Source organism: Bactrocera oleae, chromosome 6 (genome assembly GCF_042242935.1).
Source record: "Bactrocera oleae isolate idBacOlea1 chromosome 6, idBacOlea1, whole genome shotgun sequence".
Classification (NCBI taxonomy): Eukaryota; Metazoa; Arthropoda; class Insecta; order Diptera; family Tephritidae; genus Bactrocera; species Bactrocera oleae.
The window spans coordinates 28,803,503-28,829,121 of NC_091540.1; the positions used below are offsets into that span (position 1 = coordinate 28,803,503).

Genomic DNA, 25,619 nt, shown 5'->3' on the forward strand with positions numbered 1-25,619 from the left:
TTCAGAGGTTTAAAAAATAGGTAATGTTACTATCGTTTTTAATATATATGTACAATCATGTATTTAATTTAAATAATTCAGTATGTCAAATACACATATTTAAACAGTATTGTTAATTACAAATTCAGAAAACTTAGCTGTTTGTACCCCATCTCTTTTGACGTCTCAAAAAAAGTTCTTACCTTGGGCAGCATATTTTTGGTTTTTTGATTTCATCTGAATTTCGTTAGTACATAGATAAATCTCGTTATTGGACGAAGGAAATAAATTATAAAAAATTTAATTTTTAACAGACTTTGAACAAAAAAACAACGTACATGTTTAAGTGTGAAGCGCTGCGCTAACGTGGGCTGCTGGGAGAAACTTCCAAAAGGTCTATGTCTTAGAATTTTACTTGGATGGATTTGAAATTTAAAGATAATATTTTAAGCATATTGTTCTATTTATTGAGGCAATTTTTTTTTTTTTTTTTTAATTTTCAAACTCATGTAATGCTTTGAACACAAAGACGACTGCACGACAACTTCTTTAACATTTTTAAGACGGCACCGACATATCAAACAACTGATATACACAATTTCGTTGTTGCCATACTAAAACCTTTCACATCAATGAAAATTATATATTTCGTTCAAAGTGAAGTTTTTTTGTGCAAAAAATGAGTAAGTTGGTCCATTCATTTGTTTTAAGTTATCAATTGTTATTACAAATGATATATCAAAGCTATTTTGGAATAATTTTTCATTTCACATATTAGTGGCATCACTACAGCCGTTGTCGTTGGCCGTGAAGTCGTACTGTTGTCTAAATAATTGTGCCTATAAGAACGTGTATATTTTAATATTTGACAGATACTGCCTGTCGCTTGTCGTCTATGTGTTCAGAATAAGAATACACGCTATGCTGCAGTATCATGTCCAATTGACGTTTGCGGAAATCATTTTGTATGCTCTGAAAAAAGAAACTGCAACTCTGCCGAATAATTAAAGCTCATCAAGTTGAAATAAAAGAACACACCTGGTTGAACCAATTACTTTAAATATCTGTAGAAAGGAGGAAGAAAATATTGGAAAAATCTACCGAAATGTGTAAGAAAAATTATTGTGTAGTTAAATGCTTCAACTGCGAGAAGAGCGGGCATATTGATTTTAATTGGTCTAATAATCCAGCTGAACGCAAACGCAAAACTAAAGAAGATCAATCAAATGTCAAATGCAACCAATCGTAAAACTAAAGCGAACCGGCCAAAAAGAGCACTGGCTGGAATCCGCAAGAGAATGCCCTGTAATATCCATTTCACAAATATGGTTGTGTTACACAATTTTAAAGTACTAAATATGGTCAACGAAGTTATAATTGGAGAAGACTTTCTAGCAAAACAAGGAATTAAAATCACCATAAAATAAGATTATGACTTATATTAATATAAAAATGCCAGTTATGTTCGGATATGATAACAATAACCCGATAGCCGAGGAATAATAACAGAACAAATATAGATGGAGACTATGGGACAAACAACTTGTGATTTGTTGAGGCTGCAGAAAAGTCTACATCAAACTTATAGGCGAAATCCTGGCTATAAAAAGACAACACAAACGTGTTCGGGTAAGAGTACTTAATGAGTTCAAGTCACCAAACTTAACAAAAGAGATTTATTAGGATAGTGTCAGGAGACCGTAATAAAATGCGAAACCCATCTTGAGGGAAATTCTTTTGATGAAAACGACACCTCGATCGAAATTAACACATGGACCGAGGAACTAAAGGCAGATCATTAAAATAAGGCGAATCAACTCCTGCTCAAACTAGGAAGAACCGAGGTTGTGAAACATTTTATTAATACAGGTGATACAAGACCAATCCTACAGGTTCCTCGTAGCGTCCACTAGCTAAACCTGAAGTTGAAAACCATACCATACGCGAAATGAGTGAAAGCGGCGTAATCGAACGATTCGTGAGTCCATGAAACTCACCTGTAGTGCTGGTGGAGAAGAAAGATGGCAACAGGAGGTTCTGTGTGGATTATTATTATTATTATGAAGAAGTTATTCACTACCTAGAATCGATGACATTCTGGACTCGTTTTCCAGCATTAAATGGTTTTCAACACTTGATTTGAAAAGTGCTTTTTGACAAGTTGAGGTAAACAAAGAAGACAAGAAAAGACGGCCTTAACCGTAAGAGATGGTCTATGGCAATTTACCGAAACACCCTTCGGATTGGTTCACCGTTGATAGACTTGAGGACCAGGTATTAAAAGGATTGCACTTGAAGACCCTTTTGGTGTACCTCCTTATCGTCGTGTTGGGTAAAAGATTCGATGAACACCTTAAAAAGCTGAACCAGGTTTTCCAACTGATAGGAACACTTAGGACACAAAAGGAAAACGAAGGGCATTTGCCCATGTAAAGATAGAGGCAGGAAAGATTGGCCCACTCTTCAAAATTTACATGGATTGTGGAGTATTCTTGGATGGAGTTTCAAATGACAAAAGGATGACGAGAATGAAAAATCAAGTATTTATTTCGTCATGCTAAATTTTTCATTTAAGTCTCAACAAATACTCTCATAGCGTTTCTCTTGGGATTTTGGAATGAGTGGTTGAAAACACTTCAGTTGATCGAAAGAATATTGAAAGATTAACAGTTTGAGACTAGATGTACTCGCAGCTTTGACGGTTTTTTATTTTCTTAGCGCCATCGGCACATATGTCGAAATTTATATATATGTCTGTCAGTCTAAATAACTTTCTAATTCTCAAAATGTTTATCGATGATTTTGATATGAGAATTTTTGCGATTAGATTTATACGCTTATTGATTTTTATTTTTTGTTTTTTAAATGTTTTCGTGAACCAGGTATAAAAAGAACCTGTTTATCCACCACTATTCCTTTGATAGGGATTTTTAATAAGTATTTTGCTGTGGGTGATTAGATTATTTTGTAAACACTATTTATTACTTAAGTAATTGTTTTGATTATTATTATTGTTGTTTCTGAACTGTACCTGGTTTTTGTTGAAATTAATACAAGTGGATTGTTTGACTTGTATTTTTTAACGAATGAATTATACCTGATTTTATATATTTAATTTGGTTTTTAGCTTAAACTATTTCAAGTTGATTATTTCGACTTAGATTGTTAATGTAATTACTAACTGAATATATTATATGGGTGAATTGTAGGCATCCTGAGAAACACCCAAAATATATCGGTAATGCGCCTGCATTGCAACCTCAGAGGTGTTGAGGAAAAACAATAAACTTTTGTTTCGAAAATACTAAAAGTGTTCATAAAGGTTTTCATTACAAATACCTTTTCACAAAAGAGTTATTTTAATACATTTCTTTTGTTTACATCACTGTGCTCAAAAAAGACAGATGTCGATCAGGTGATCTCAGCTGTGTAAAGTTCTTAGAACACAGCTGATTCTTTTGATACTTGCAGGTTTGGTGGCATGGAGGACAGTTTCCAAATACGGTTTTAGAGCTGGGTCCAAAAGGATGATAAAATACTTTTTAAGACAAATATATTTGCCTTCAATAACTTATTTTTGTTCAACATTTTATACATTTTTCATCTGATTATTAAACGCATGTATAGCTCGATCATTTCCCAATTGATTTTTTTATGGTATAGGTTCAACTTTTAGTTGGCAATAATTATTGCCAATGTTATAAATGGATTTATTTTTATAGATAGGCTATTTCGATTGTTGTGATCGATTTTACCATGGAATAAAAAAGATGTATATCGCCAAGTATTTATGCTTTAGTTTGGATAATGTTTGCAAGATTTGAGTGTTTGGGATAAGTGCTACATTTGTTATTTGTTTATTTATAAATTTATAAATCGCATTTTGCTGTAATGTTGTCATTATTACAAGAAAAGCGACCTTTAAAAAGAGCTCGTTTGGGACCACCAGATGTATATCCTCAAGAAGCTAAGCAAAGAGAAGATGAATTAACGCCGACAAATGTGAAACATGGCTTTGCAACTACGCCTCCATTGGCGGATGAATTTGGAACTGCTCATAACTCAAATATGAATGCAAGTAAAGTAGGATCTTTTATTAATTCTATTTTATCTAAAAAGGAAGAGCTTATGACCTTACAAGATACTATGAGAAAAAAACAACAAATTAATTGTAAAGATAATTTTTGGCCAGTATCGCCCCGTACAAAAACTGCATTGGATGCTTGGTTCAAAGATCTTGCAGGAAATAAACCTCTATTGAGTTTAGCTAAAAAAGCACCGTCATTTAATAAAAAGGAAGAAATTTTAATAGTTCTCTGTGATAACCAAGTAAATATGCAACGTGCTGCATGGTTTATTAAATTAAGTGCAGCCTACACATTGAGCTTCACCGAATCAAAAAATAAAAAACGAAGTATTTATGATCCTGCTGTAGAATGGACTGGAAACATAGTAAAATTTATGAGAGAACTTTTACCAAAACTTCACGAGTATTTTCAACGTAAGGATATGTGTATATGAACAAATTTCGAAAATTCTAAATAAATATTATTTTCAGTTGGAACTGATAAAAATATCCAGGGTTGTAACAATGTTAGTTCGGGAATAAATTTAGGTCATATGATATCAGCTCCCTCTGTCAGTAGTCCTGTAACTGCTCATAGTCCATTGACCTCTACAAGTTGCCCCTCATATTCAACAAATTCTTCAGCAAACCCATCTGGAAGTATACTGTGTTCTGGATCAGGATCACCTATATCTGGTATTGGCAGCAACTTCGAGGATTGCCGAAATGCATTGAAATATTGGAAATACTGCACACGTCTTTGCAAGTATATGCACGAAGAATCACTGCTTGATCGACAAGAATTCCTCAACTGGATATTGGAATTAATAGAAAAAATGCGTTCACAAATTTCATTTGATATGTCTTTAAAAAAGTTAATACTTGTTTTTGCTTTACAATACATGCCGGATTTTGTTCAATCAGAGCGATTAAGTAGAAAATTGGCAGTCCTGGCTGCAAAAAATTTGGGTATGCTTTTGGAACTGGGTTCAGGAAGTATGGCCCCAACAAAACATCATGAGGTAAGCGCAGCAACCACGGAAGTCTCCAATCCAGAGGATAAAAATACAAAAAATAATTTAGAATTACCTTTAGGTGATTGTAAGAATTGCCCCCATCACCGTGATATAGTAATATATTTAAGTACTATACTTCAAACCATAACTTTAGAATGTCCTACCGCTTTGATATGGAATGGAATCAATGAAAGTCGAGCTCTATCTTCATTGTGTGGTAGTCCACTTGATTTCATTTCTGTTGTTCCTTCTCAACTTCCAATGCCATTTAAGTGCGAAAATTCGAATCAAAATATAAGGCGGCAATTACAAATCGCAGAAGCTGAAATTGCATTGAGGTCTAAACATGCCGAAAATCATTGGTTTGCGGAAAAATGGCGCAGTTCCAAAGTAAATTGTTTTACCCACGTACTAGATATTCTCGACAATTTGGACACCCACTGTTTTGATCGCAGAGATAAGGATAATAATATAGACTCGCTTTACTCAAAAATTTTTCCTAATTATGATTTAAAATACGATGACGCTGAACAAAGACGTCAAAAATATACTTACAATTCTGACAAAGACGCTGCCACTGTAAAAATATTATGTGAATGGGCGGTTTCTAATCAAAGGTAAGACATACATACATACGTATTGCTAACATATATTGAAGATATAATTTATTTAGATGGGGCGAACACCGTGCAATAGCTGTTGCTATATTGCTTGATAAACGACAAATTGAAGTTACTTCAGTAGTAGATATCGATCCTCAACAAAATTCAAATGCACCGGATGAGAAAGATTCTATAAATTCTGGAGTTGGATTGATTGGTGGACTTCCAGTATTTCAATCCGTTTTAATGGATTTTCTAGATCGCGATGCTCCAGTCCTGGATGAAAATAGTACAATACAAAATCGTACACAATTTATAAATCTTGTGCATCTTTTCAGCTCATTAATTCGTTATGACGTATTTTCTCATAATGCCTATATGCACACCTTGATTTCACGTGGTGATCTTTTAAGAGAAAACTGTGTCCCAGAATTAGAGCACGTAAATAGAAATGAAGTTTATTCGGTATGTGGGTTAGAGTCGGTAGATAACAAACCTTCTCCTTCTCATAATTTTGAGGATGAATTCAGTTCTGCAATTGATTTCAAACATAGTGAGTTTGATGATTCAAACGTTGATGATGATTTGGGGAAACTGTTACAAAATATTAAAGAAAAAGGACAGCAAAGTGCATTAGAAACTCCAGATAGTCCGAAAATAGCTGATAACTCGCACATGACTTTGAATGGATATCTCATTTCACGTCACTACATATATACCAAACATTTCCCCATACCTCAGGAGGAGGCATGTGTATCTTATAGCAATGAATGTAATCAGAGATATATTTTACTATTTGGCGTCGGAAAAGAACGTGATGAAAAAAAGCACGCAGTTAAGAAAATGTCTAAGGAAATTTGTAAACTCTTCTCTAAAAAGTTCAGTATTGACATCGCCGAAGGTGGCAAAGTTAAGAAGCATTCTCGAAATGAATTCAATTTCGAAGCCACCACTAGCAAATGCAAGAGTATGTCGTATTTTGAACAACATGTAGTTACATCTCAGTGTGCTATTATTGTTTTGGAACAACTCAATGGCTTTGCAACCTGTAGTAATAATTATTTGCCAGTTCAAGAACACGTTGCGTTTTTGTTTGATCTGATGGAAATGGCTTTGAATATACATAGCTTGCTAGATTTCTGTGATCACATTTTAAAGGAATTGCCAGAGATTGAAAATCAATTACAAGCTAAGAAGTCTATTTTGGTTCGAATATATACAACTTCTTTAGCTCTTTATATCGTTGGCATACTACGTAGATATCATTCATGCCTTTTGCTGAGCACAGAAGAAACTTTATCAGTATTCGAAGGGTTGTGCAAAACAATTAAACACGTAAACAATCCAAAAGAATGCAGCTCAGCAGAACGTTGTATACTCGCGTATTTGTCCGATTTGTATGAAATGTGCGATTTACTTAAATCTGATGAGAATGAGACGGAGTATTTTTCATTAATTGGAATAATGAAAGCGTTTAAAGACATCTACAATTCACCAGAACAATTAAGGTAAAACACAATATTTATATATTTTTGAATAAAATCTAATATTATATGTATTTTCAGTGCCGCACCGCAGTTATATAATCCGAACTTTTTACAAGAATTGTTTATTTCTCCTAAACGTGCCGGTAGAATTGAATATCATTGCATTCGTCAATTGCAAGAGTCCACAGCCAATGTTTATAGTTTTGTATCGAACGCTATTTTGGCTGTTTGTCACGCAACTGATAACGATCATTTAAACGAAATCGCCATTTCATGTGCAGAGTTAACGGCTTCGTGTAACAGTCTTTCTGAAGAATGGATAGCTGCGCTGCAAAGTATTTGCAACGCCTCGAAAAAACTTCGATATCCCCATCTTTTTGAACAAGTGGACATACATGATAACAAAATTCACAACTCGTTAGCTGTTTTCATTTGCATTTTGGTAGCAAGGCACTGTTTTTCATTGGCTGATTTTGTGCTTAAATTCGCACTACCAACCTTAGCATATGCATATCCAGTAGGCGGTGAATTTACCACTGATGCTGAAGCTGGCGCTCGTCTTACCTGCCATTTAGTCTTGAAATTATTTAAAACAATTGAAATACCGCAACCAAGAATGTATTCTGTGAGCACTTCTCCGAATCCTGTAAACGTTATTGAAGATTCTTTCAACATAAAGTTAAGCTGCGATCGTCACTTATTAGTGGGTGCACACAAAAATATACCAATACAAGCTGTTTTGGCTGTCATAAAGGCAATATTAATTGTTGTTGATCTAAAAACACCAACTATAGCAAGCAATAACTCTGTTGCTATAAGTAGTGGCAAGCGAAGTGGTGTTAATACACCTGTGCATCCAGGGAGTACTCCGAAAAATATGGACAGACCCGCCGATTTGAGCCAAATACTTGGTACTAGTGATTTGTCAAATGTTAGTAATGGCACTGATCAAGATGTCAATAAACCAAATTCTGGAAATAGTAGTATAAAATCTTTGGAGCAGGTATCTTTACTTGAATTTGCGAATCATGTTTTGAAACAAATATGTTCACAAGAACATGTATTAGAACGCTGTTTGAAACATGCTGATAATTTATGTGAAATGATAATAGACGATATGCTCACTACAAAACAAGTTCAGCGAGTATTATATATGATTTGTTATCCGGAAGCTGAGTATAATATAATTTCCGAAATGGATCAGAGATCAATGATTATTCGAATTTTGGAAAATCTAGAACAGTGGACTCTTCGAATATCATGGTTAGATTTGGAATTAATGCACCGTCAAATTATGAACAACCAAACTGAACTTAATAATTGGTTAGACACCGTTGCCAAAGCTGCAATTGCCGTTTTTCAGAAAGATGCCCTATCTTCTGAATCAAAAGAAGTATATAGTGAAAACCAATCTACGTGGTTAATAGTTCCCCTAATTTCAAAACTCACACCAGCAGTGAAAGGGCGAATTTTACGCGTCGCGGGGCGAGCACTCGAGAGTATGAATTTTTGTGCAAAAATACCGAAATCTGATAATGGTAATAACAATGGAGAAGAAAGAGAACGAAGTAGTACCTCTGTTAATTACTCTCTAAGCGGATTCAACAACTCTACTGGTTTTAAAAAGTTCTCGTTAAACTATCAACCTTTCTTAGGATTAATTCTTTCCTGTTTAAATGGTCAGGACGAATACAAAGAAAGTCTTTTGAGCTCTTTATACTCGCAACTTTCTCATTGCTTGCAGTCATTTACTGAGGTAAATATGCAATATATATTAATATATTCAGTATCAATATATATATATATATATATATATATATTATTATATTCAGTATATATATTTATTTATTTATTTAAACGCCAATCGGCAACATACATAGATATAATAAAGAATTCAAGTATTATACAAAAGTAGCTAGGGTATATTAGTGTAATATCTGGAAAATATTCAAATAATAGTAAGTTAATATGTAATTCAGACTTGATTTAGACGAGCAGGTGTCTCTTGGTGTTTTCGGTAAAAGCAGCGTATGTTCCTCCATAGAAATCAATTTCACCTTGAAGTGAATTTACTAATTTAGCCAGTCTATTCTGAGGACCATGGATAACATAATTTTTCTTGGATTTCGATGTTTTTAATAATCTATTTCGTTAGGATCTCATGAGCATCAGTGATGTTATTGACTAATTTGTAGAAAAAGCAGAGGTCAGCGACAGAATTTACGCTGCACCTTTTCAACTTTATCGATTGTCGTGTTAGTGTAGGGAGTGAAGCCAGGATTCCGAAATACATACAACGTCGTACTGGTTAGCCGCTAATGCTGTTTGAAATGTTGAGAGTGTTGTACGCAGACCTCTGACGTTCAGGTAGCACAGGTGGACGTAAGATACTTTCTTCTTGCTCGTTGAGCGAACGAAAATTTCTTTTAACGATTCTTGGGATATATATATATATTATTATATTCAGTATATATATATATATATATATATTATTATATTCAGTATATATATATATATATATATATTATTATATTCAGTATATATATATTATATTCAGTATACATATACATATATATTATTATATCAGTATATATGTATATATATTATTATATTTAGTATATATCTCTCTATTATATATAAAAGTTTTCTGCTGCTGTCGAGAATCAACTAACATAAGAGCGAGCTAGCTCGCGCTCGGCGGGGGGCGGACGTAGGCGAGCGAGCGTCCCGGAGCGCAGCGGAGGGCGCCTAGTATATATATATATATATTATATTCAGTATATTCATATATATATATTTAACCTTACGCTAGATGAACTTTTAAGGTTTGTCAGTTTAAAACATAATTTAGTTTTACTTATTAAAGACTTAGGCTGGACTTGCAGTTTGTTAATGAAGTGCTTATGCCGTTGCAAACAATTGGGTCGGTATAATTAGGTTCAAAAAGTTTTCATCCTCCGAAATCTGTAACTTTAGCTATATGTATCAAATGCAAGTGTAGAGTTAATTCGTGTAAAACAATCTCATTTTTATGTTAGTGAGCTGTTTAAATCTATGTACAACAAGTAAGGAAGGGCTTAGTTAGGGTGTAGCCGAACATTTTATACTCTTGCAACTTGCTAGAATGATTTCAACTCAACCGAAGAGGCCAAATTTAATATATATTGAGCTAATGTGGAAAACGTCAACCAGAGAATTCATTATATTAAGGATATGAGGTTTAGACCAAGGTCTAGACCAATTCAATTCTAATTCAGTGCTTAATAATTTTAAAGACTTGTCCACTTAATTTCATTAAAATATTAAATTTTCACCAACCGGAACGACTTAAAGTCAGGTGAAAAGACGGAAATCATTATATGGAGTACTCGTATATTGGTGACCATAAAAGGGACGAACATATTTTCAATGAATTTTTTAAATATATAATTTACACATTAAACGAACGGTATGTTCGAAATTATGGTATTAATTATTTAGGGGCTAGGTGAAGTTTTCACCCAATTAGGCACAAAGATACTCTGTTATAAGAAAAACACGCTCTCTCATTTTTATTTAGATAACTTGCATATTTGCCGATATATGCGGTATGAAATTCTTTACTTTAGGTATATGGGAGCTCAGGGTAGTATAGACTCGATTCAACCTATTTTTTGACATTCAGACATACTGTTATCAGGAAAGGATAAAAAGTCATCGTACCATATAGCCACTGGGAGTTATCATCCGATCTATCGTAAGAAGCGTTGAAAAAATGTGTCCTGTGAAAATTTGGATAATATAACTTTATTGGTTTGGAAGCTATATACATTAAACTTGTGAGGAGTGTCGCCACGCCCACTTTTTTAAGACAACAGGTGCAAATTTGAGTTCTCTATTTTCATTTACGGCTTAGTTATGGCACTTTCGATTAAAGGCGTTTTGTGGGCGTGGCAGTGTTGCGATTACGCCCATCTACGAAGTTGTCCTAATTTTTTTTTTTTTTTACCAAGTAACACGTACCAAGTTTCATTAAGATAACCCAATTTTTATTTGACAGACGGAAAGACAGACAGCACTCACACTTATAACCCGGATCATTTATATATATATATAGGTATATAACCGTATATCTAAGTCGCTTATTTTATGGTGATACAAACAACCGTTAGGTGAACAAAATTATTATACTCTGTAACAACATGTTGCAAGAGTATAAAAACCATTGGTACATTATTCTATTCTGACATTTGAAGAATATTCTGTTAAATTTTCATGTACAAATTTTAAAAAATACGGCAATTACTCTGGAGCGACTCGGAGGAAAGACGCACATAACTCGGTGCTAGATCAACTGAAATTAAAATTATATCGTTAGATAATCGCTTTGTTCAGGTAATGCTGAGATGGTTTTAGGAAATTTTAAACTTTTACTTTTTATGAACACTTTGAAGAAAAAAATGCGATTTTTGGGACAAAATCGGTTAATGTGTTATTGTAAAAAGAAAAATATTATTAAATTTCCCTCGTAAATTATGTTTCGAAATAGTGTTCAAATTTTCAAAATGATCGGTGCAGTAGTTTTTAAAATACGAGGGGCACTGACTTTGAACATGAGCTATGACGAAAACGCTTTAAAGTTTTGAAATCTGTTCATAAGACAGGTATAACAAGAAAAAATATTAGCTTTGGTTGCACAGAAGCTATTCAGAAACGCCAGAAGGAAAAACGTTAGAGACCTTATAAAATGTATGTATATACCTGCAGCCGAAGTTAAAGTTTTTTCTTGTTTAAAGCTAAATTTTAACTAATGGAATTTTCCTTGGAATTATAGTTCGATCCATAACATGACCCATGTCGATGTTTAAAACGTGTTTCGAAATTTCTATAAGTATTATAATTTAAAATAAATTTTAGTAGAAAATCATTGATTACACTGATTAAAGCGATTTTGTTTTTTCATAATTTTAGTATGATTCTTCGAATGGAATTAATGATCTTCTAGACCGAGAAGAAATTTTAGATGCGCTTCAATTACGTTTTTCCCTGGTAGGTGGGATGTTTGAAACAATACAAAAAAATGGAAATTCTACTACGGAGTGGGCCATATTACTGGCGCAGCTGGTCTGCCAAGGAGTAATTGATGCAAGTTCAAATCGGTGAGTAAATTGTACGTTATATAAAATGCATTCGAAACCTTTTGCTTCGGTAAAAAAAATTGCATTCTATTGATTAATACACTATTACGGTTTGCAACTCGACTCAGTTCAACTTAGTTCAGTCGAAGTATCATTGATGTGGTCAAGCTAAAAAAGTGAAGATTTGACAGATAACTAAACAGTTATTAAGTGGCTTTTGTATAATGTTGTCATGGCGGTGAGATGAACCTTGATAAGACCTAGTATTTCGATGCACCTCCTACGTTCTACCTGCTTACTGAGTATGCAACAGAAGCGGAGCGCCGACACATTCCAAGTGTGATGAGATTGAGCTAAGGGTGCTGTTGGATTGAATGCAAACCTGTCTTAATGAAGCAGAACTTCGAAGCAGTGAATCTATTGGCACCTTAATTGCAATGATATATGCACTTGAAAATCCTAAGCTTAAGGTATTGGAGATTTCCCAACAAAAAACTACTCCCCCCAACCTTTCCCCACCCACATACGCAAAGATAAAATCGTTAGCTGATTGAATTGAATAATCTGATTATTCGTAATGTATCTCATTTGAGTTAATTATGTTGATCTTAATATAAATATCACGGACACGAAGCAAACTGTGTGAGTATAAGTTAATAAGGTTAATAATATAATTGTAATCAATTTACAGTTTCGTCGAATACTGAATGTTGATGTCTTATCCACATGTTTTTAATATAAAATTTTCCAATCACCTAAAAGTTTTCCCAGTTTTGATGTTAGGTAACTGCGTGAGTATGTTTGGTACCACCGAATATATCCCTTTTTTGCTACTAATTTTTTTCGGTAAAGCTAAACCACTTTTTATAATTCCGCCGTCATCGTCATTCAGTAGCCGTCTTTTTATATTAAAATTAAAATCGACATTTTTTATGGTGTAGTATTTTCTTTTTTTTTGTGTTTTTTTTGTATGGTATGGTAAATGTACTCAAATACAAGTTTCAATTCCCACAACAGCCGATTCTGCGGTACCGGAATTGACCCAGATTTTATCCGGCCAAGGGCTGTTATTTCGGCGATCTAACCCTGTTTGGATCGGTGAGTTTTAGATTAAGTTTGTCGTCATTGGAGCAACGCTTAGCAGCAGGGTTGCTCCGTATCCTCCTGACCCGTGCTGGCATCGAGTCCAACCCGGGCCCCGAGGAATTTTACTGCTGCGTTTGCGCTAAAAGGCTCCATCCAAACTCCACCTCGGTTAGGTGCAATACATGCAATGGATGGAGCCATCTTAAGACCTGTTCAGGCCTTAAGACACATAGGGAGTGGACCACAAGTTAAGTGGCCCCATGCTGTCAACGCAATAATGCGACATCTGCCTCAACGGCTGTGCAACCTGCACCATGTTCGCGCACTGCGCTGCCACTCTAGTCGAGTGGCCATGATAGGACCTCCACGGCCTTAAGGAGCTCATACAGACAGCATGACTCCCAGTCTGACCAACCTCCACAACACTGTGCAGTATCGTCTTATCGATGTTGACATCGACCGTAGGGACACTACCCTAGAATGTCAGAGTATAGCTTTCCGGTCAGGCGATGTCGAGCTCGAAATATTTAATATATACATCCCCCCAGTTACATGTTGCCCAACAGGATATCACCCGAACATAGATGCGCTACTTCGTGGTGAAAAACGTTTGGTGCTAGACGACGCGCATTACGATCTTTGGCATTCCTGCCTGTCAAACGATCGTAGGGGGATGGAGCTGGCGGAACAGATAGACGATTCGACATTCTGCACAATGAATGACGAAGCCCCCACCAGAATTATGGGCACCTGTAATAGCTCGCCATATTACCATCGCTAGCGGTGGTCTGATAAATAGTATAACCTGGCGACCTATGCTAACTCTCGCATCAGACCATCTGCCCATAATTATCTCGATCGAGAAACCTCCTGACTTTATTTCTGTGGACAACCGCACTTATGTTAACTTTAACAAAGCTAACTGGGTCGGCTTCACAGAATTTACTGAGAGCACCTTCAACGCACTATCCATTCCTACGGACGTCATCGTTGGCGAGCGTCAATTCCGCAAGGTGATCGCTGCTGCTACCGCTCGCTTCATACCGGCTGGAAGAATCGCGGAACTCCGCCCTAATTTCCCAGCCGCAGCAGCTGTATTAGCAAACGAGCGCGACACCTTACGCCATGCCGATCCCTGTGATCCCCGAATAAGGGATCTCAATTTGGAGATTCGGCAAATGGTAACTCATCATAAGCGGACAAAATGGATAGAGCACCTGAAGTCCTGCAACCTCTCCACCGGTGTGAGTAAGCTTTGGACTACTGTCAAGGCCCTGTCAAATCCGAGAAGACATGACGATCGGGTTGAAATTCAATTCGATGGTCATGCCTCCTCGGACCCGAAGAAGTGCGCGAGCTATTTCAGCCGACAATTTACACTGCACTCTTCGACTGACAAGGCCAAACGACGTGTTACCCGACGGCTGCGCAAAATGCCAAAAGACTGCGCACCACTTACTTCCACCGATGGGGAGGTTCAGAGTGTAAGAGTAAAAGGCGAAATCGTCTAAATCCATTGGCCCTGACGAAATAAGCATGCTGATGCTAAAACACCTAGGCCCAACGGGAGTAAATTATCTCACCAGGGTCCTCAACCTGTCGATATCCACTCTTCAAATACCCGATGTGTGGAAAGTCGGAAGAGTGGTCCCACTACTGAAACCTGGGAAACCCGCCAACAAAGGGGAGTCTTATCGCTCGATAACTCTCCTTTCCCCAGTAGTGAAGACACTTAAGGCCTTGTTACTCCCGTCATACACATACCACCTGAGCCTAGCAGGCCATCACCATGGCTTCCGTAAAGTGCACAGTACCACCACAGCACTTAGCGTCATAAACGCCCAGATAGTTCATGGCCTGAACCAGAAGCCACCATGCGAGAGGACGATCCTCGTAGCGTTGGACTTGTCAAAAGCTTGTGACACAGTCAATCACACAACGCTACTTGAGAACCTAGAACAATCAACGCTCCCTCCAGGGCTGAAGCGGTGGACTATGAACTACCTGAGCGGTTGGCATTCTTCCGTACTGTTTCGAGGTCAAAACTCCAAACTTAGGAAAATTAAACAGGGGGTTCCGCAGGGCGGTGTCCTCTCCTCACTACTGTTTAATTTTTATATTTCGAAACTCCCCCAGCCACCAGCGGTTCAGTGACCTCGTACGCTGATGACTGTACGATATTGACGTCGGGAAATGGAATCGATGGCATGTGTTCAAAAGTAAACAGCCACCTCTCCGATCTCTCTTCTCGCTTCTTCTCTGCAAGGAGCCCAACACTTTCCCACTAAATCCACAGCGACCATCTTCACAAATTGGACGAAGGAGTACAGACTGGACCTGAATATTTAAGTCGATGGCACAAAAATTCCGACAGTAAATAATCCTAAATTTTAGGCGTTACTTTGGACAGTCTGTGCTCTTTCACTCCTCACACGACCGCGATAACTGCCAAAGTACAGAGCCGCAACAAAATCCTCAAGTCGCTTGCCGGCAGCTCTTGGGGAAAAGACAAAGAAACGTTGTTGGCAACATACAAGGCAATCGGCCGGCCGGTCCTAACTTACGCAGCCCCAATATGGTCGCCTGGATGCAGTGACACGCAGAAGAAGAAGCTACAGACCTGTCAGAACACTGCACTCCGAACTATCACGGGATGCCTCTTGATGTCTCCAATCGAACACCTACATAGTGAGGCCCGTATGCTTCTGGTTAAGGAACACAACGAACTCCTCTCCAAGCAGTTTCTACTGGGGTGTTTTCGTAGAAACCACCCCTGCAGTCGCCTGACTGTAGCGGAGCCGCCTCCTAGGAACATCAAGAGGTCTTTCCTTGACTACGTCGACGACATTAGACAGTACGCCGACCGGACTTCGGACGCAACGAACTTCAGACAGGCACTGACCGCCATTCACAGTGGAGCCATCAACACCTTCACAGACTCCCTCTCAGTGAATGGCGTAATAGGAGTCAAACCACCACCAATAGCAGACATAGAGCTCGAGTTGCCTCGCGAAACCAGAGTGACCCTCGCGCAACTTCGTTCCGGATACTGTAGCAGGTTAAACTCCTACTTATCCAGAATTGACCCCGACATACTAAACACATGTCCTGCGTGCAATGAGTCTCCGCATGACACTAACCACCTCTTTGCATGCCCAACAAACCCCACCCATCTAACACCCTTCTCCCTATGTCGTTTCCTGGGCCTCGATGACCTCGGCGACAACGAATCTGGAATTTGCCACCCAAACGGGGACTAGGTAACCGTTACAACAACAAATACATGTTTAATAAAGCCTGTAAGATAGAAGTCCGATTCTATTTTCCTAACATCCAAAATAAATTGCTAAGCATTTTTAGGATTCTAGATTGGTCTAATCCCTTAAGCGAAGCTAAAGAGCTCTTTAGTATAGGTATACGTATTTTAATAGGCTTATATACAGCATAGGCCTAAACTAAATCACCCACCTGGAGTGTTTTTTGAAACTGTTGTTTTTTTAATTCATTAATAATAATACAACATAATTGTTATCATTTTGTTTTGATTTTAAAAGTATCACCTAAAATACTTCATCGAGGTCTAGAATTCTTCATTCAAAACCCCTTCATATTTTTTTTAATAAATCTATTTCAATTTTCAATTGGTACAAATATTTGCAAACGTCCTCCAAATTGAATTTGAACGAAGTTTTGCAAAAATGTTAGAAAGCTTAAGTCCAACATTAACAATGTAGTATTGAAATAATATAAAAAATACCATAAGCAAATAATAAGTAGTAGTTATAGACATAAAAGTGATTTTTTAATAGTGGAAAGTAGATCTCCGACATGTAATAAACCGTAATGTTGTCTTAAGTTTCAGTTTCAGAAAACGCTCTAGAGTGTATTTTTCTTTTGACAGACATTCTTATATGTTCTATATACATACGTATTTCTAGGCAACCAAGGAAGTATGATTCTTCTTTCAATAATAAAATATAACTAAATGAATTAAATTATAATCTTTGCTATTATTATTTGAAATATATTTTAAATATATATATGTATATATTTTTTTAAATTATTAATTTACCATATCCAAATATTTCTGTTTTCCATTTTAGAGAACTCTTTACTACAGTAGTGGATATGTTAGTTACGTTGGTTCACTCGACATTATTAACAGAGAATCATTCTGAACGAGATGAAAATAAAAAACTGTACCTTAACCTAATGAAAAAGTTAAAAAAAGAAATTGGTGAAAAAAATAATGCTTCGATAAAAGTTATTCGCCAGTTACTGCCACTTTACAAGCAGACAACCGAGGTATGTCTATATAGTTACCTATTGTAAAAAAGAACGGTCATATTTCTTTTATTGACCATAAAAAATTAATAATATTGTTTAAAAAAATTGAAAAGAACAAACCCTAAAGTGCGCTCTGTCGATCTCCAACCATTTCTCTGCTCGCTGTCTGTGTGCGCTGCTTTTTTTTGTCAAAAAATTAGAAGTAAAAGCAATAATAAAGTTATCAAGTTGAATTCGTACAAAAGAGTATGCGGATACCTCATTAAAGTGGTATAACAGCTATTTTCAATGCTTTTCGGTTTGTTTTGAATATTTTATACAATATTTTTATGACAAATAAAAATTTCCTTTTTCTTGGATAGATAGATAGACAGATAAAGATTGAGGTATGCACCGCGACCTATGGTCTATTGTGTTACAATATACTGCTAGGTGCTAGTGAAGCGATGCCATCCCTGTTTGGAAACATGGATCCCATGGCCTTAACTCTGCGTCTGCAGACTGCTGTGCAGTCCACTATCAGGTGTTCTGGGGTTTCCGTCTCCATGTCGCAGAACCGGCAGTTTGCAGAAGAGACCAAGCCCATGTTAAATTAATGCTTGTTGAGCCTGCAATGTCCGGTGTAGAACGCGACCAGTAGCCGGAATTTGTTCCTCGGGAGATTGATTACGGTTTTAAACCATCTGAGGTTATGACCTCCGATTAGCAACTTGGCATGGCGCATGCCTTGGAGATGTTGCCAATGTCTCTCCCTGCCTGCTCTTTCCTCTTTACGGAGCAGCTCTTTAATGGTGTGTGGATCAACCGCTACGCACGGTTCTGGTTTTGACCTCAAAAGCTGAGATCGCTTCAAGTGCCGCCTGACTATCGCTGAGTATGGCGATACTCTTATTGCGATAGTCGCGTTGAAGGTTTATCTCTACACACCGACTTATAGCATATACTTTCGCCTGGAATATGCTAGGAAAACTTCCCATGGTCCTGCGACCCCTGGACCAATCCCTTCCGCCGTTTTCGAGCCGTCGGTGTACCATTTGATAGTTTTGTCCCTTAGCAGTAGGTCCAGCGTGGAATCGTTTCATTCCGCCTTACTGCCAAGGGTAACCTTGAACTTCCTAGTGAAGCTTACTGTTTTGGTAATGCTGTCCCTTGGAAGAAGGGCCAGTGGCATTGCGTCACTTAGGGCCTTCATCTGCTGCGACGAGATTACCTTCCCTTTGCCAAACCCTTCTGCTGACATTTGAAGCAAGGTCTGTTTGGCCGTCTGTTCGATCACTATATGTAACGGTGTTAGCTCCAGCATTACTTCCAGTGCTGTTGTCGGACACGTACGCATCGCGCCCGACGCGCAGATGCAGGCAAGTCGTTGCAGCTTCGATAGTCGGAAGTCCTACCGAGGTCTGCGATGCTTTGGAAACCCAGGCCACCGCTCCATATGTTATGATCGGTCTCACAATCATGGTGTTCAACCATCTGAAAATCCTTGGGTAGCAGCCCCATGATTTCCCTGCAAGTCGATTGCACACCATGAGCGCTTTCTTAGCTTTGGCTAAGGTCAGGTCCACATGCTGTTTCCACTGAAGAGTGGAATCCAGCGTGAGGCCTATGTACTTGACCGTGTTGGCCATCTCCAGCTCCATACCGCCTAGGGATAGGTTCCTGAGGCCTGGCAGCAACCTGCGTCTGGTAAACGGTATGATTGTAGTTTTGGAGGGGTTGATATTTAAGCCAACCCCACTACACCATTTCTTTGCCAGCCTCAATCCCCTTTGTACAATAATTGCGAATTTATCCCTAGCTAATATAACAATATCGTCCGCATATGCCTGACAGCGGATTCCGTTGCTAGTTAGCAGCTCGAGAAGATCGTCCACAACTAGGCTCCAAAGTAGGGGGGATAGCACTCCACCCTGTGGACAGCCTCTTGTTGTGCCAAGACGAATCCTAATGTCGCTTACTGTGGTTTCAGCAATCCTGGTGCGCAGTACTGCTTCAATCCATCTGCGCACCGGCACCGCCACACCCCCTTTTGTCTAGTGCTCTTGACACGCTCTCGTGAGACGTATTGTCAAAAGCACCTTCGATGTCAAGGAAGGCGCATAATAACACCTCACCCCCGTCTAACGAACTTCGGATCTCTGAAGTTAGCTGATACAGAGCAGTATTGGTTGATCTGCCTGCTCTGTAAGCATGCTGCATCGCGTGTAGCGGTGCAGCCTTCAGCACCTTTGATCTTATTTCGTGATCGATGATCTTTTCCATACTTTTCAGTAAGAAGGAAGTTAGACTTATTGGTCTAAAGAAGTTTGCCAACGAATAGTCTTTCCTTCCTTGGGTATGAAGATCACCTTTGCATTGCGCCAATGTTCTGGGATATATGCCAGCGCCAGGCTATCCCCACAGCCCACTTGATGGAGTCCGCAGTGAAGAGCTGTTTTGCGACTGTCCAATCTAAGCGAGATGGCTTTCGTTCGACCCTGGGTCGAATTCGGTCTTTTCGAATTGTCTCCGGGAAGTGCGCAAGTAGAAGGGCCGTGGCTCTTTCCTCTGCGCTGGCCGTATAGGTCCCATCCTGTCTTTTAATTGCTAGTACTGTGTCGGTCTTGCCCCTAGCCAGAGCCTTATGCAGCCTTGCAGACTCTGGCGTTGAGGAGACGCTTTCACAGAACTTCCTGAAGCTCTTCTGCTTTGCTGACCTAATCTCCTTGTTGTAAGCAGTTAGGCCGCACCTGTAGTTCTCCCAGTCCCCGGTACGCTTAGCCCTTTTAAATAGCTTGCGTACCGCTTTCCTTAGGTCTGAGAGCCTACTTGACCACCAGGGACAGCTGCGGTTCTTGGTGGTCGTCTTTAGGGGGAGCTACTATTATATGCCTCTATAATAGACTGATTTAGCGCAGACAATCTGCTCTCCAGTCCAGAAGCAGTGGCACTGCCGTCCAGCTGCCCCCTCCTATTGACATTTATTTCAAGCGTATCCCTAAAGGTGGTCCAGTCTGTGTTTTTGGGGATACGCCTGGGAGGGAGTTGCCTGACCTCTACCCCTAGTGCGAGTCTTATGATGCGGTGATCTGACATGGAGGGTTCCGATTACACTCTCCATTGCCCGATCAGCCCTGTCGTGAGTTCGTTACCAAGAGTGATGTCAAGCACCTCCCTTCTTACACTGGTTATAAAGGAGGGTTCGCACCCCACGTTTACAATACTTAGATTCCTACTGACTATAAATTCAAGTTAAGACTCACCCCGTGTATTGCAGTTCGTGCTGGCCCATTCCATGTGATGGGCGTTGGCGTCGCATCCCAGGACGAGGGGCAGGTTGTTCTTCCTGCAGTATTCCACGAGGTTACCGACGGCCTCTGGTGGTGCTGTCAGCGTGTCTCCCGGAAAGTAGGCCGCTGCCGGGACGAAATGCGCTCCTTCGTTACTTTTTTGCCAGCACAGCGACCAGGTCTTGTGTTAGGAACTCTGAAATACAAAAGAAATCAATATCGTTCCTACCTACTATACAGGTTCTAGGTCTCTCACTTTAGAGATCCCAGATTACCTTATTATTCACCGTTTTGAGGCCTCTGACCTCTCCTTTGTAGATCCATGGCTCCTGGATCAGCAATATGCCCAGACCATCCGCTGTGAACCTGCTCGCGATGATAGCCGAGGCCGACGCCGCGTGGTGCAGGTTCATCTGGGCAACTTCTGTTTGTGGACCCACTATAGGATCGGTTCCATGAGGAGCTCCTCACCTTCGCCGTCCTCCGCGTTGCCACCCGCTAGGTCCTTGAGTCCGTCGAGAAGCTCGTCCGTGGAGGGTAGCGTCCCCCCTTGTTCGCCAGCCTTCTCCGTAGGGACCTTCACCATGGTCTCGGCAGTTGCCACCTGCTCCGATGTACTGGTGCCGGGATGAGTCGCAATCTCATCTACCAGCATCTTCTCCCCCGTTTCGCTTTCGGTGGCCGTCTTAGGCTTAAATGGCCTCAGGACCACCGAGCTGAATCTGTAAATCAGTCGGAAGCTCGCTCTCCTGACGAATTTATACGATTCGACATCGATGCAGAGATTGAGCCTCCACGCTGAATTCTCGACCTGGGCGGAGTGATTGCCTCCGGTCCCCTGTGCATTGCTGCCTCTCTGCCGCTTGGTGTTATTCGGCTCCTGTGGCGTTAGCTGCCCACTCTTGCGCTTCGCGGCTTGGGTGGTCGAAGGAGCTGCCCTTTCGCAACCCCGCCTTGCGGCCTGAGTTGCGTTAACCGAGCGTTGGCTTCGATTTCCGCTACTCCTTTTACTGCTAGACGCGGTATTGCCACCCTTCCGCTTCTCCGAGGCAGGGGAGGCATTGTTTCCTCTCACCCTGTTACGCGCCAACTTTTCGGCTTCCTCCGGAGTTTTTCCCTCCTGGAGGTCCCTGAGGTACCATTTAAGGCTTCCTGCCCGCCTGGACTTCCATGCATGCCTGTCGTAAAAGGCGACTAAAAGCCAAATGCACTATGACTGTTAATTTATTTTTCCCAGACTTATCAGTATAGTAAATAATGTCAGAAATAGTGCTATAATACTCAGCTTGAACTGATATTATAGACTTTAAATGAGATTCCAAATAAAAAGACATTTGAAGTTCAAGCGACAAATGTCACCAGTCATTGAGTAATGGGTAGCTCAACTGGAAGTAGTTTCGGCTACACAGTCTGACCGGAGACTCAACTCTGGTACCACGGGGAGCAGAATGTCCTTGGACTTCGTTCAATCTGCTCATTGGGTTCGGCCCTTTGGGGAGTATCGTGGTGGCTGTGGTTTAAACCTAAATGCTGGAAGGACTGAATTTTCAGTTCGAAAAAGAAGTTGCACAAGCAACTGAGTTCCGTACCCGAAAACGGAAGAGGTTTTCGGTCGGCCTCGAATCTTATAGTTTGTTAGATTCTCTACAATTGCCGATATTAATCAACTTTAATAAGAAATTTAGTAATTTAACAACGAATGTACAAATTTCAAGTTGTAATCTATGTACATTGCAGGTTATATCATGTGAGCCGGCCGGTATCGATATGAAAGGAAACAAAATATGTGATATGGACAAGAAACAACTTCGTATTTCAGACAAGCAACGTATAAGTGTTTGGGATATATTGGAAGGTCATAAGAATCCAGCGCCCTTATCATGGGTCTGGTTTGGTGCAGTCAAATCTGAAAGAAAAAGCTTAGCATATGAAGAAACACATCGCAGTCTTAAATATCACGCCCATAGTTTAGTTAAACCCATTAGTTATTTTTATGAATCCTTGCCGCTACCTCCAGAAGACATAGATCCCGTGCCGGAAAAGATCTGCATTGTAACAGAAGCAGAATTGTGTAGTTGTTGATTTATTTATTAAAATTTTCTATACATCTTAGAAAGACGAGATGAAGCCAGATACTCCTTCATCAATTGATCAATCACCTAGTGCAGTTACCACTGGGAGAACACGAGGAAAGGGAACCACTCGTAAGCGTAAGCCGAAAGTTTCGAAAACTTCTCCCACAAATATCCCAACGCATACCCAGGTGGTTCCGCAATCGCATCAACCTCAAGTTCAATCACAGACACCGCAACAAATGAACCCGCAAGGTCAAATGAATCACCTGCAAATGAATACACAGGTATAATTTCTTTTTTCATATATAAAGATTCCTCCTTAATCTTGAGAGTTCTAGATAATATAATTGATTATAATAAATTTCGCAGTAAAGTGTAAAATATGTTCTTAATGATATTTAAAAGGTGCATTTTTATACTCTCGCAACCTGTTGCTACAGAGTATATCTTTATGAAACTTGGTAGACATGTTTCTTGGTACCGTGAGACGATTGGTATTGCAGATGGGCGTAATCGGACCACTGCCACGCCCACAAAACGCCATTATTCAAAAACAAATAAATTGCCATAACTAAGCTCCACAACAAGATACAATACTCTTATTTGGTATACAGGATCACAATAGGGAGGGGCATCTGCAGTTAAACTTTTTTGTTTAAAGTGGGCGTGGTCCCGCCCCTAATAGGTTTAATGTGCATATCTCCTAAACTGCTAATGCTATAATAACAAAATTCACTGGAAGCAAATGTTTTTAGAACCTCTACCTACAGTGTGAAAATTGTTGAAATCGGGTGGCAACTCCGCCCACTCCCCATATAACGGTACTGTTAAAGACTACTAAAATCGCGATAAATCAAGCAGTAAACACGCCAGAGACATTAAATTTTATCTCTGGGATGGTATGAGATGACTTCATAGGAACCGCGTTCAAATTAGACAGTGGGCGTGGCACCGCCCACTTTTAGGTGAAAACCCATATCCCCATATCTTGAGATCTACTTAACCGATTTCAACCAAATGCATAACGTTCTTTTCATATTTCTATGTCATAGTGAGCAAAATCGGACTACAACCACGCCTATTTCCCATATAACACCATTTTCAATTCCATCTGATTGTTTCACCTTCCACTATGCATATCAAGCAAAAATGATTGTATCGGGTAAAACTTTGCGTGAATAATGCGTTTGAAGTATGCCACCTTGTGACCAAAAATTGTCTAAATCGAGTCAAAACTTTTCAAGCCCCTAGGTAATGAATATGTGGACCCCAGTGCCTATATCTGACTTTTTACCAAAAATATCGGTCAACATAGAACAAGGCGGCAAGATCCACAAAGAAATCTAAAACGAGTATACCATTTGACTTTGCGAGAGTATAAAATGTTCGGTAACATCCGAACTTAGCTCTTCCTTACTTGTTTTCATATCCATTTTAGGCTACTGTTCCACAATTTAATTCTAATCAACTCCTTCAACAAAATTCTGCTATAATGATGCAACAACAAATGCAAGGTAATCTACAGCAGCTTAGCACTGCACAAAATACACAAATAGGTTTTATGGGAAACGTGCCCCAGGGAGTAACACAATTAACTGGTCAAAATCAACAACAATGGATAGGACAAAATCAATACCACCAGATGCAGCAACAACCACAATTTTATCCTCATCAAGGTATGCAAATATTTTTTAACTTATATAGTTATTGAATACATTTTACCACAGGGCCTATAGTTATAACTTTTCATTAATTCTGTATTAATTCTCATTGAATAGCAAATCGTTTTGAGCGCCCGCAACATAATCAATCCAAGCAGGCTTTGTGCAATATGCTTCGGCAGCGTCAGCCTAATTTTAATCAAAATAATTCATCATCATTTAACGCTCTTCAGCAGCATCAACAAATACGACAGACACAAGGACTACAAACGCAAGGCGCTGTTAGTTCCGTCCAACAACAATTCGTTAGAGGAGGAATGCGAGGAATAACATCAAATCAGAACCAGCTAACAAGCACTATTGGTAATATATCTCAAGGATTAAATCCAAACGGAATCCTGGCTGCGCAGCAGGGCGGCCAGAATGTAAACTCACAAGCTAGTAATCAAACAATGCCAATGACCCCAAATACAGGTATCATAAATACGTCATCAAATAATCAAAACAGCTTGATGAATGTTCAATCTGCATCTGGATTGGTAGGGTCAGGAAATGTTTTGCAGCAAAATATTAACATAGGTGCTGGAAATTCGAATCAAAACATCATTAATCAACCAACGAATCCATTTCATAATTTTAATCAGTATCAGCAATCTGGAATTATGAATAGTGGCGGAAGTAGCCAGGTTCCACCCTCTAACATTGTAGGCTCCTACAATCAAATGAGCCAAAGGAGCGGTTCTTCAGATTATCTTCAACAACGCGGAACTAACCCTGTAACTAATAATCGTGGTCAGTTTGTCAATCCGACTCCCAATGTAACCATGGGAAATATTATAGGACAGAATACTATACAGCCTTTTTCAAGGCAACAATGTGCAGGTGGAAAACCGAGTGTAGTTTCGACACAGCAGCAATTTCAACAGCAGAGATTACATCATCAAATGATGCAAATTCAAGGCAAGCAAAACTAA

At 39.1% G+C, this 25,619-nt stretch overlaps 3 protein-coding genes across 6 annotated transcripts in view; 2 read left to right on the forward strand and 1 right to left on the reverse strand.

Annotated features, from left to right (window-relative positions):
* LOC106621523 (succinate-semialdehyde dehydrogenase [NADP(+)] GabD) overlaps positions 1–5,568 on the reverse strand; it is a 21,420-nt gene extending 15,852 nt beyond the window's left edge. Inside the window, exons 1-2 of one of the 4 annotated variants that reach the window (XM_070111610.1) lie at positions 5,474–5,568; positions 5,226–5,383 (exon numbers count right to left, since the gene is read on the reverse strand). In XM_070111610.1, coding sequence (XP_069967711.1) covers positions 5,226–5,297 — 72 coding nt within the window. In that variant the 5' untranslated portion in view covers positions 5,298–5,383; positions 5,474–5,568. Of the gene's footprint in view, positions 1–5,225 lie in introns of all 4 variants that reach the window. The other 3 variants (XM_070111609.1, XM_070111611.1, XM_014240420.3) reach the window with 3 other exon arrangements.
* On the forward strand, positions 3,729–5,334 carry LOC118682891 (mediator of RNA polymerase II transcription subunit 12-like). The gene is made up of 3 exons (XM_070111612.1): positions 3,729–4,480; positions 4,538–5,067; positions 5,141–5,334. Exons 1-3 carry the CDS (start codon positions 3,871–3,873, stop codon positions 5,174–5,176), a joined length of 1,176 nt encoding a protein of 391 aa, XP_069967713.1. The 5' UTR covers positions 3,729–3,870; the 3' UTR covers positions 5,177–5,334.
* kto (mediator complex subunit kohtalo) lies at positions 5,408–25,619 on the forward strand. The gene is made up of 8 exons (XM_070111473.1): positions 5,408–5,451; positions 5,517–5,678; positions 5,735–7,171; positions 7,229–8,153; positions 22,647–22,961; positions 23,023–23,268; positions 24,423–24,660; positions 24,763–25,619. Exons 1-8 carry the CDS (start codon positions 5,408–5,410, stop codon positions 25,617–25,619), a joined length of 4,224 nt encoding a protein of 1,407 aa, XP_069967574.1.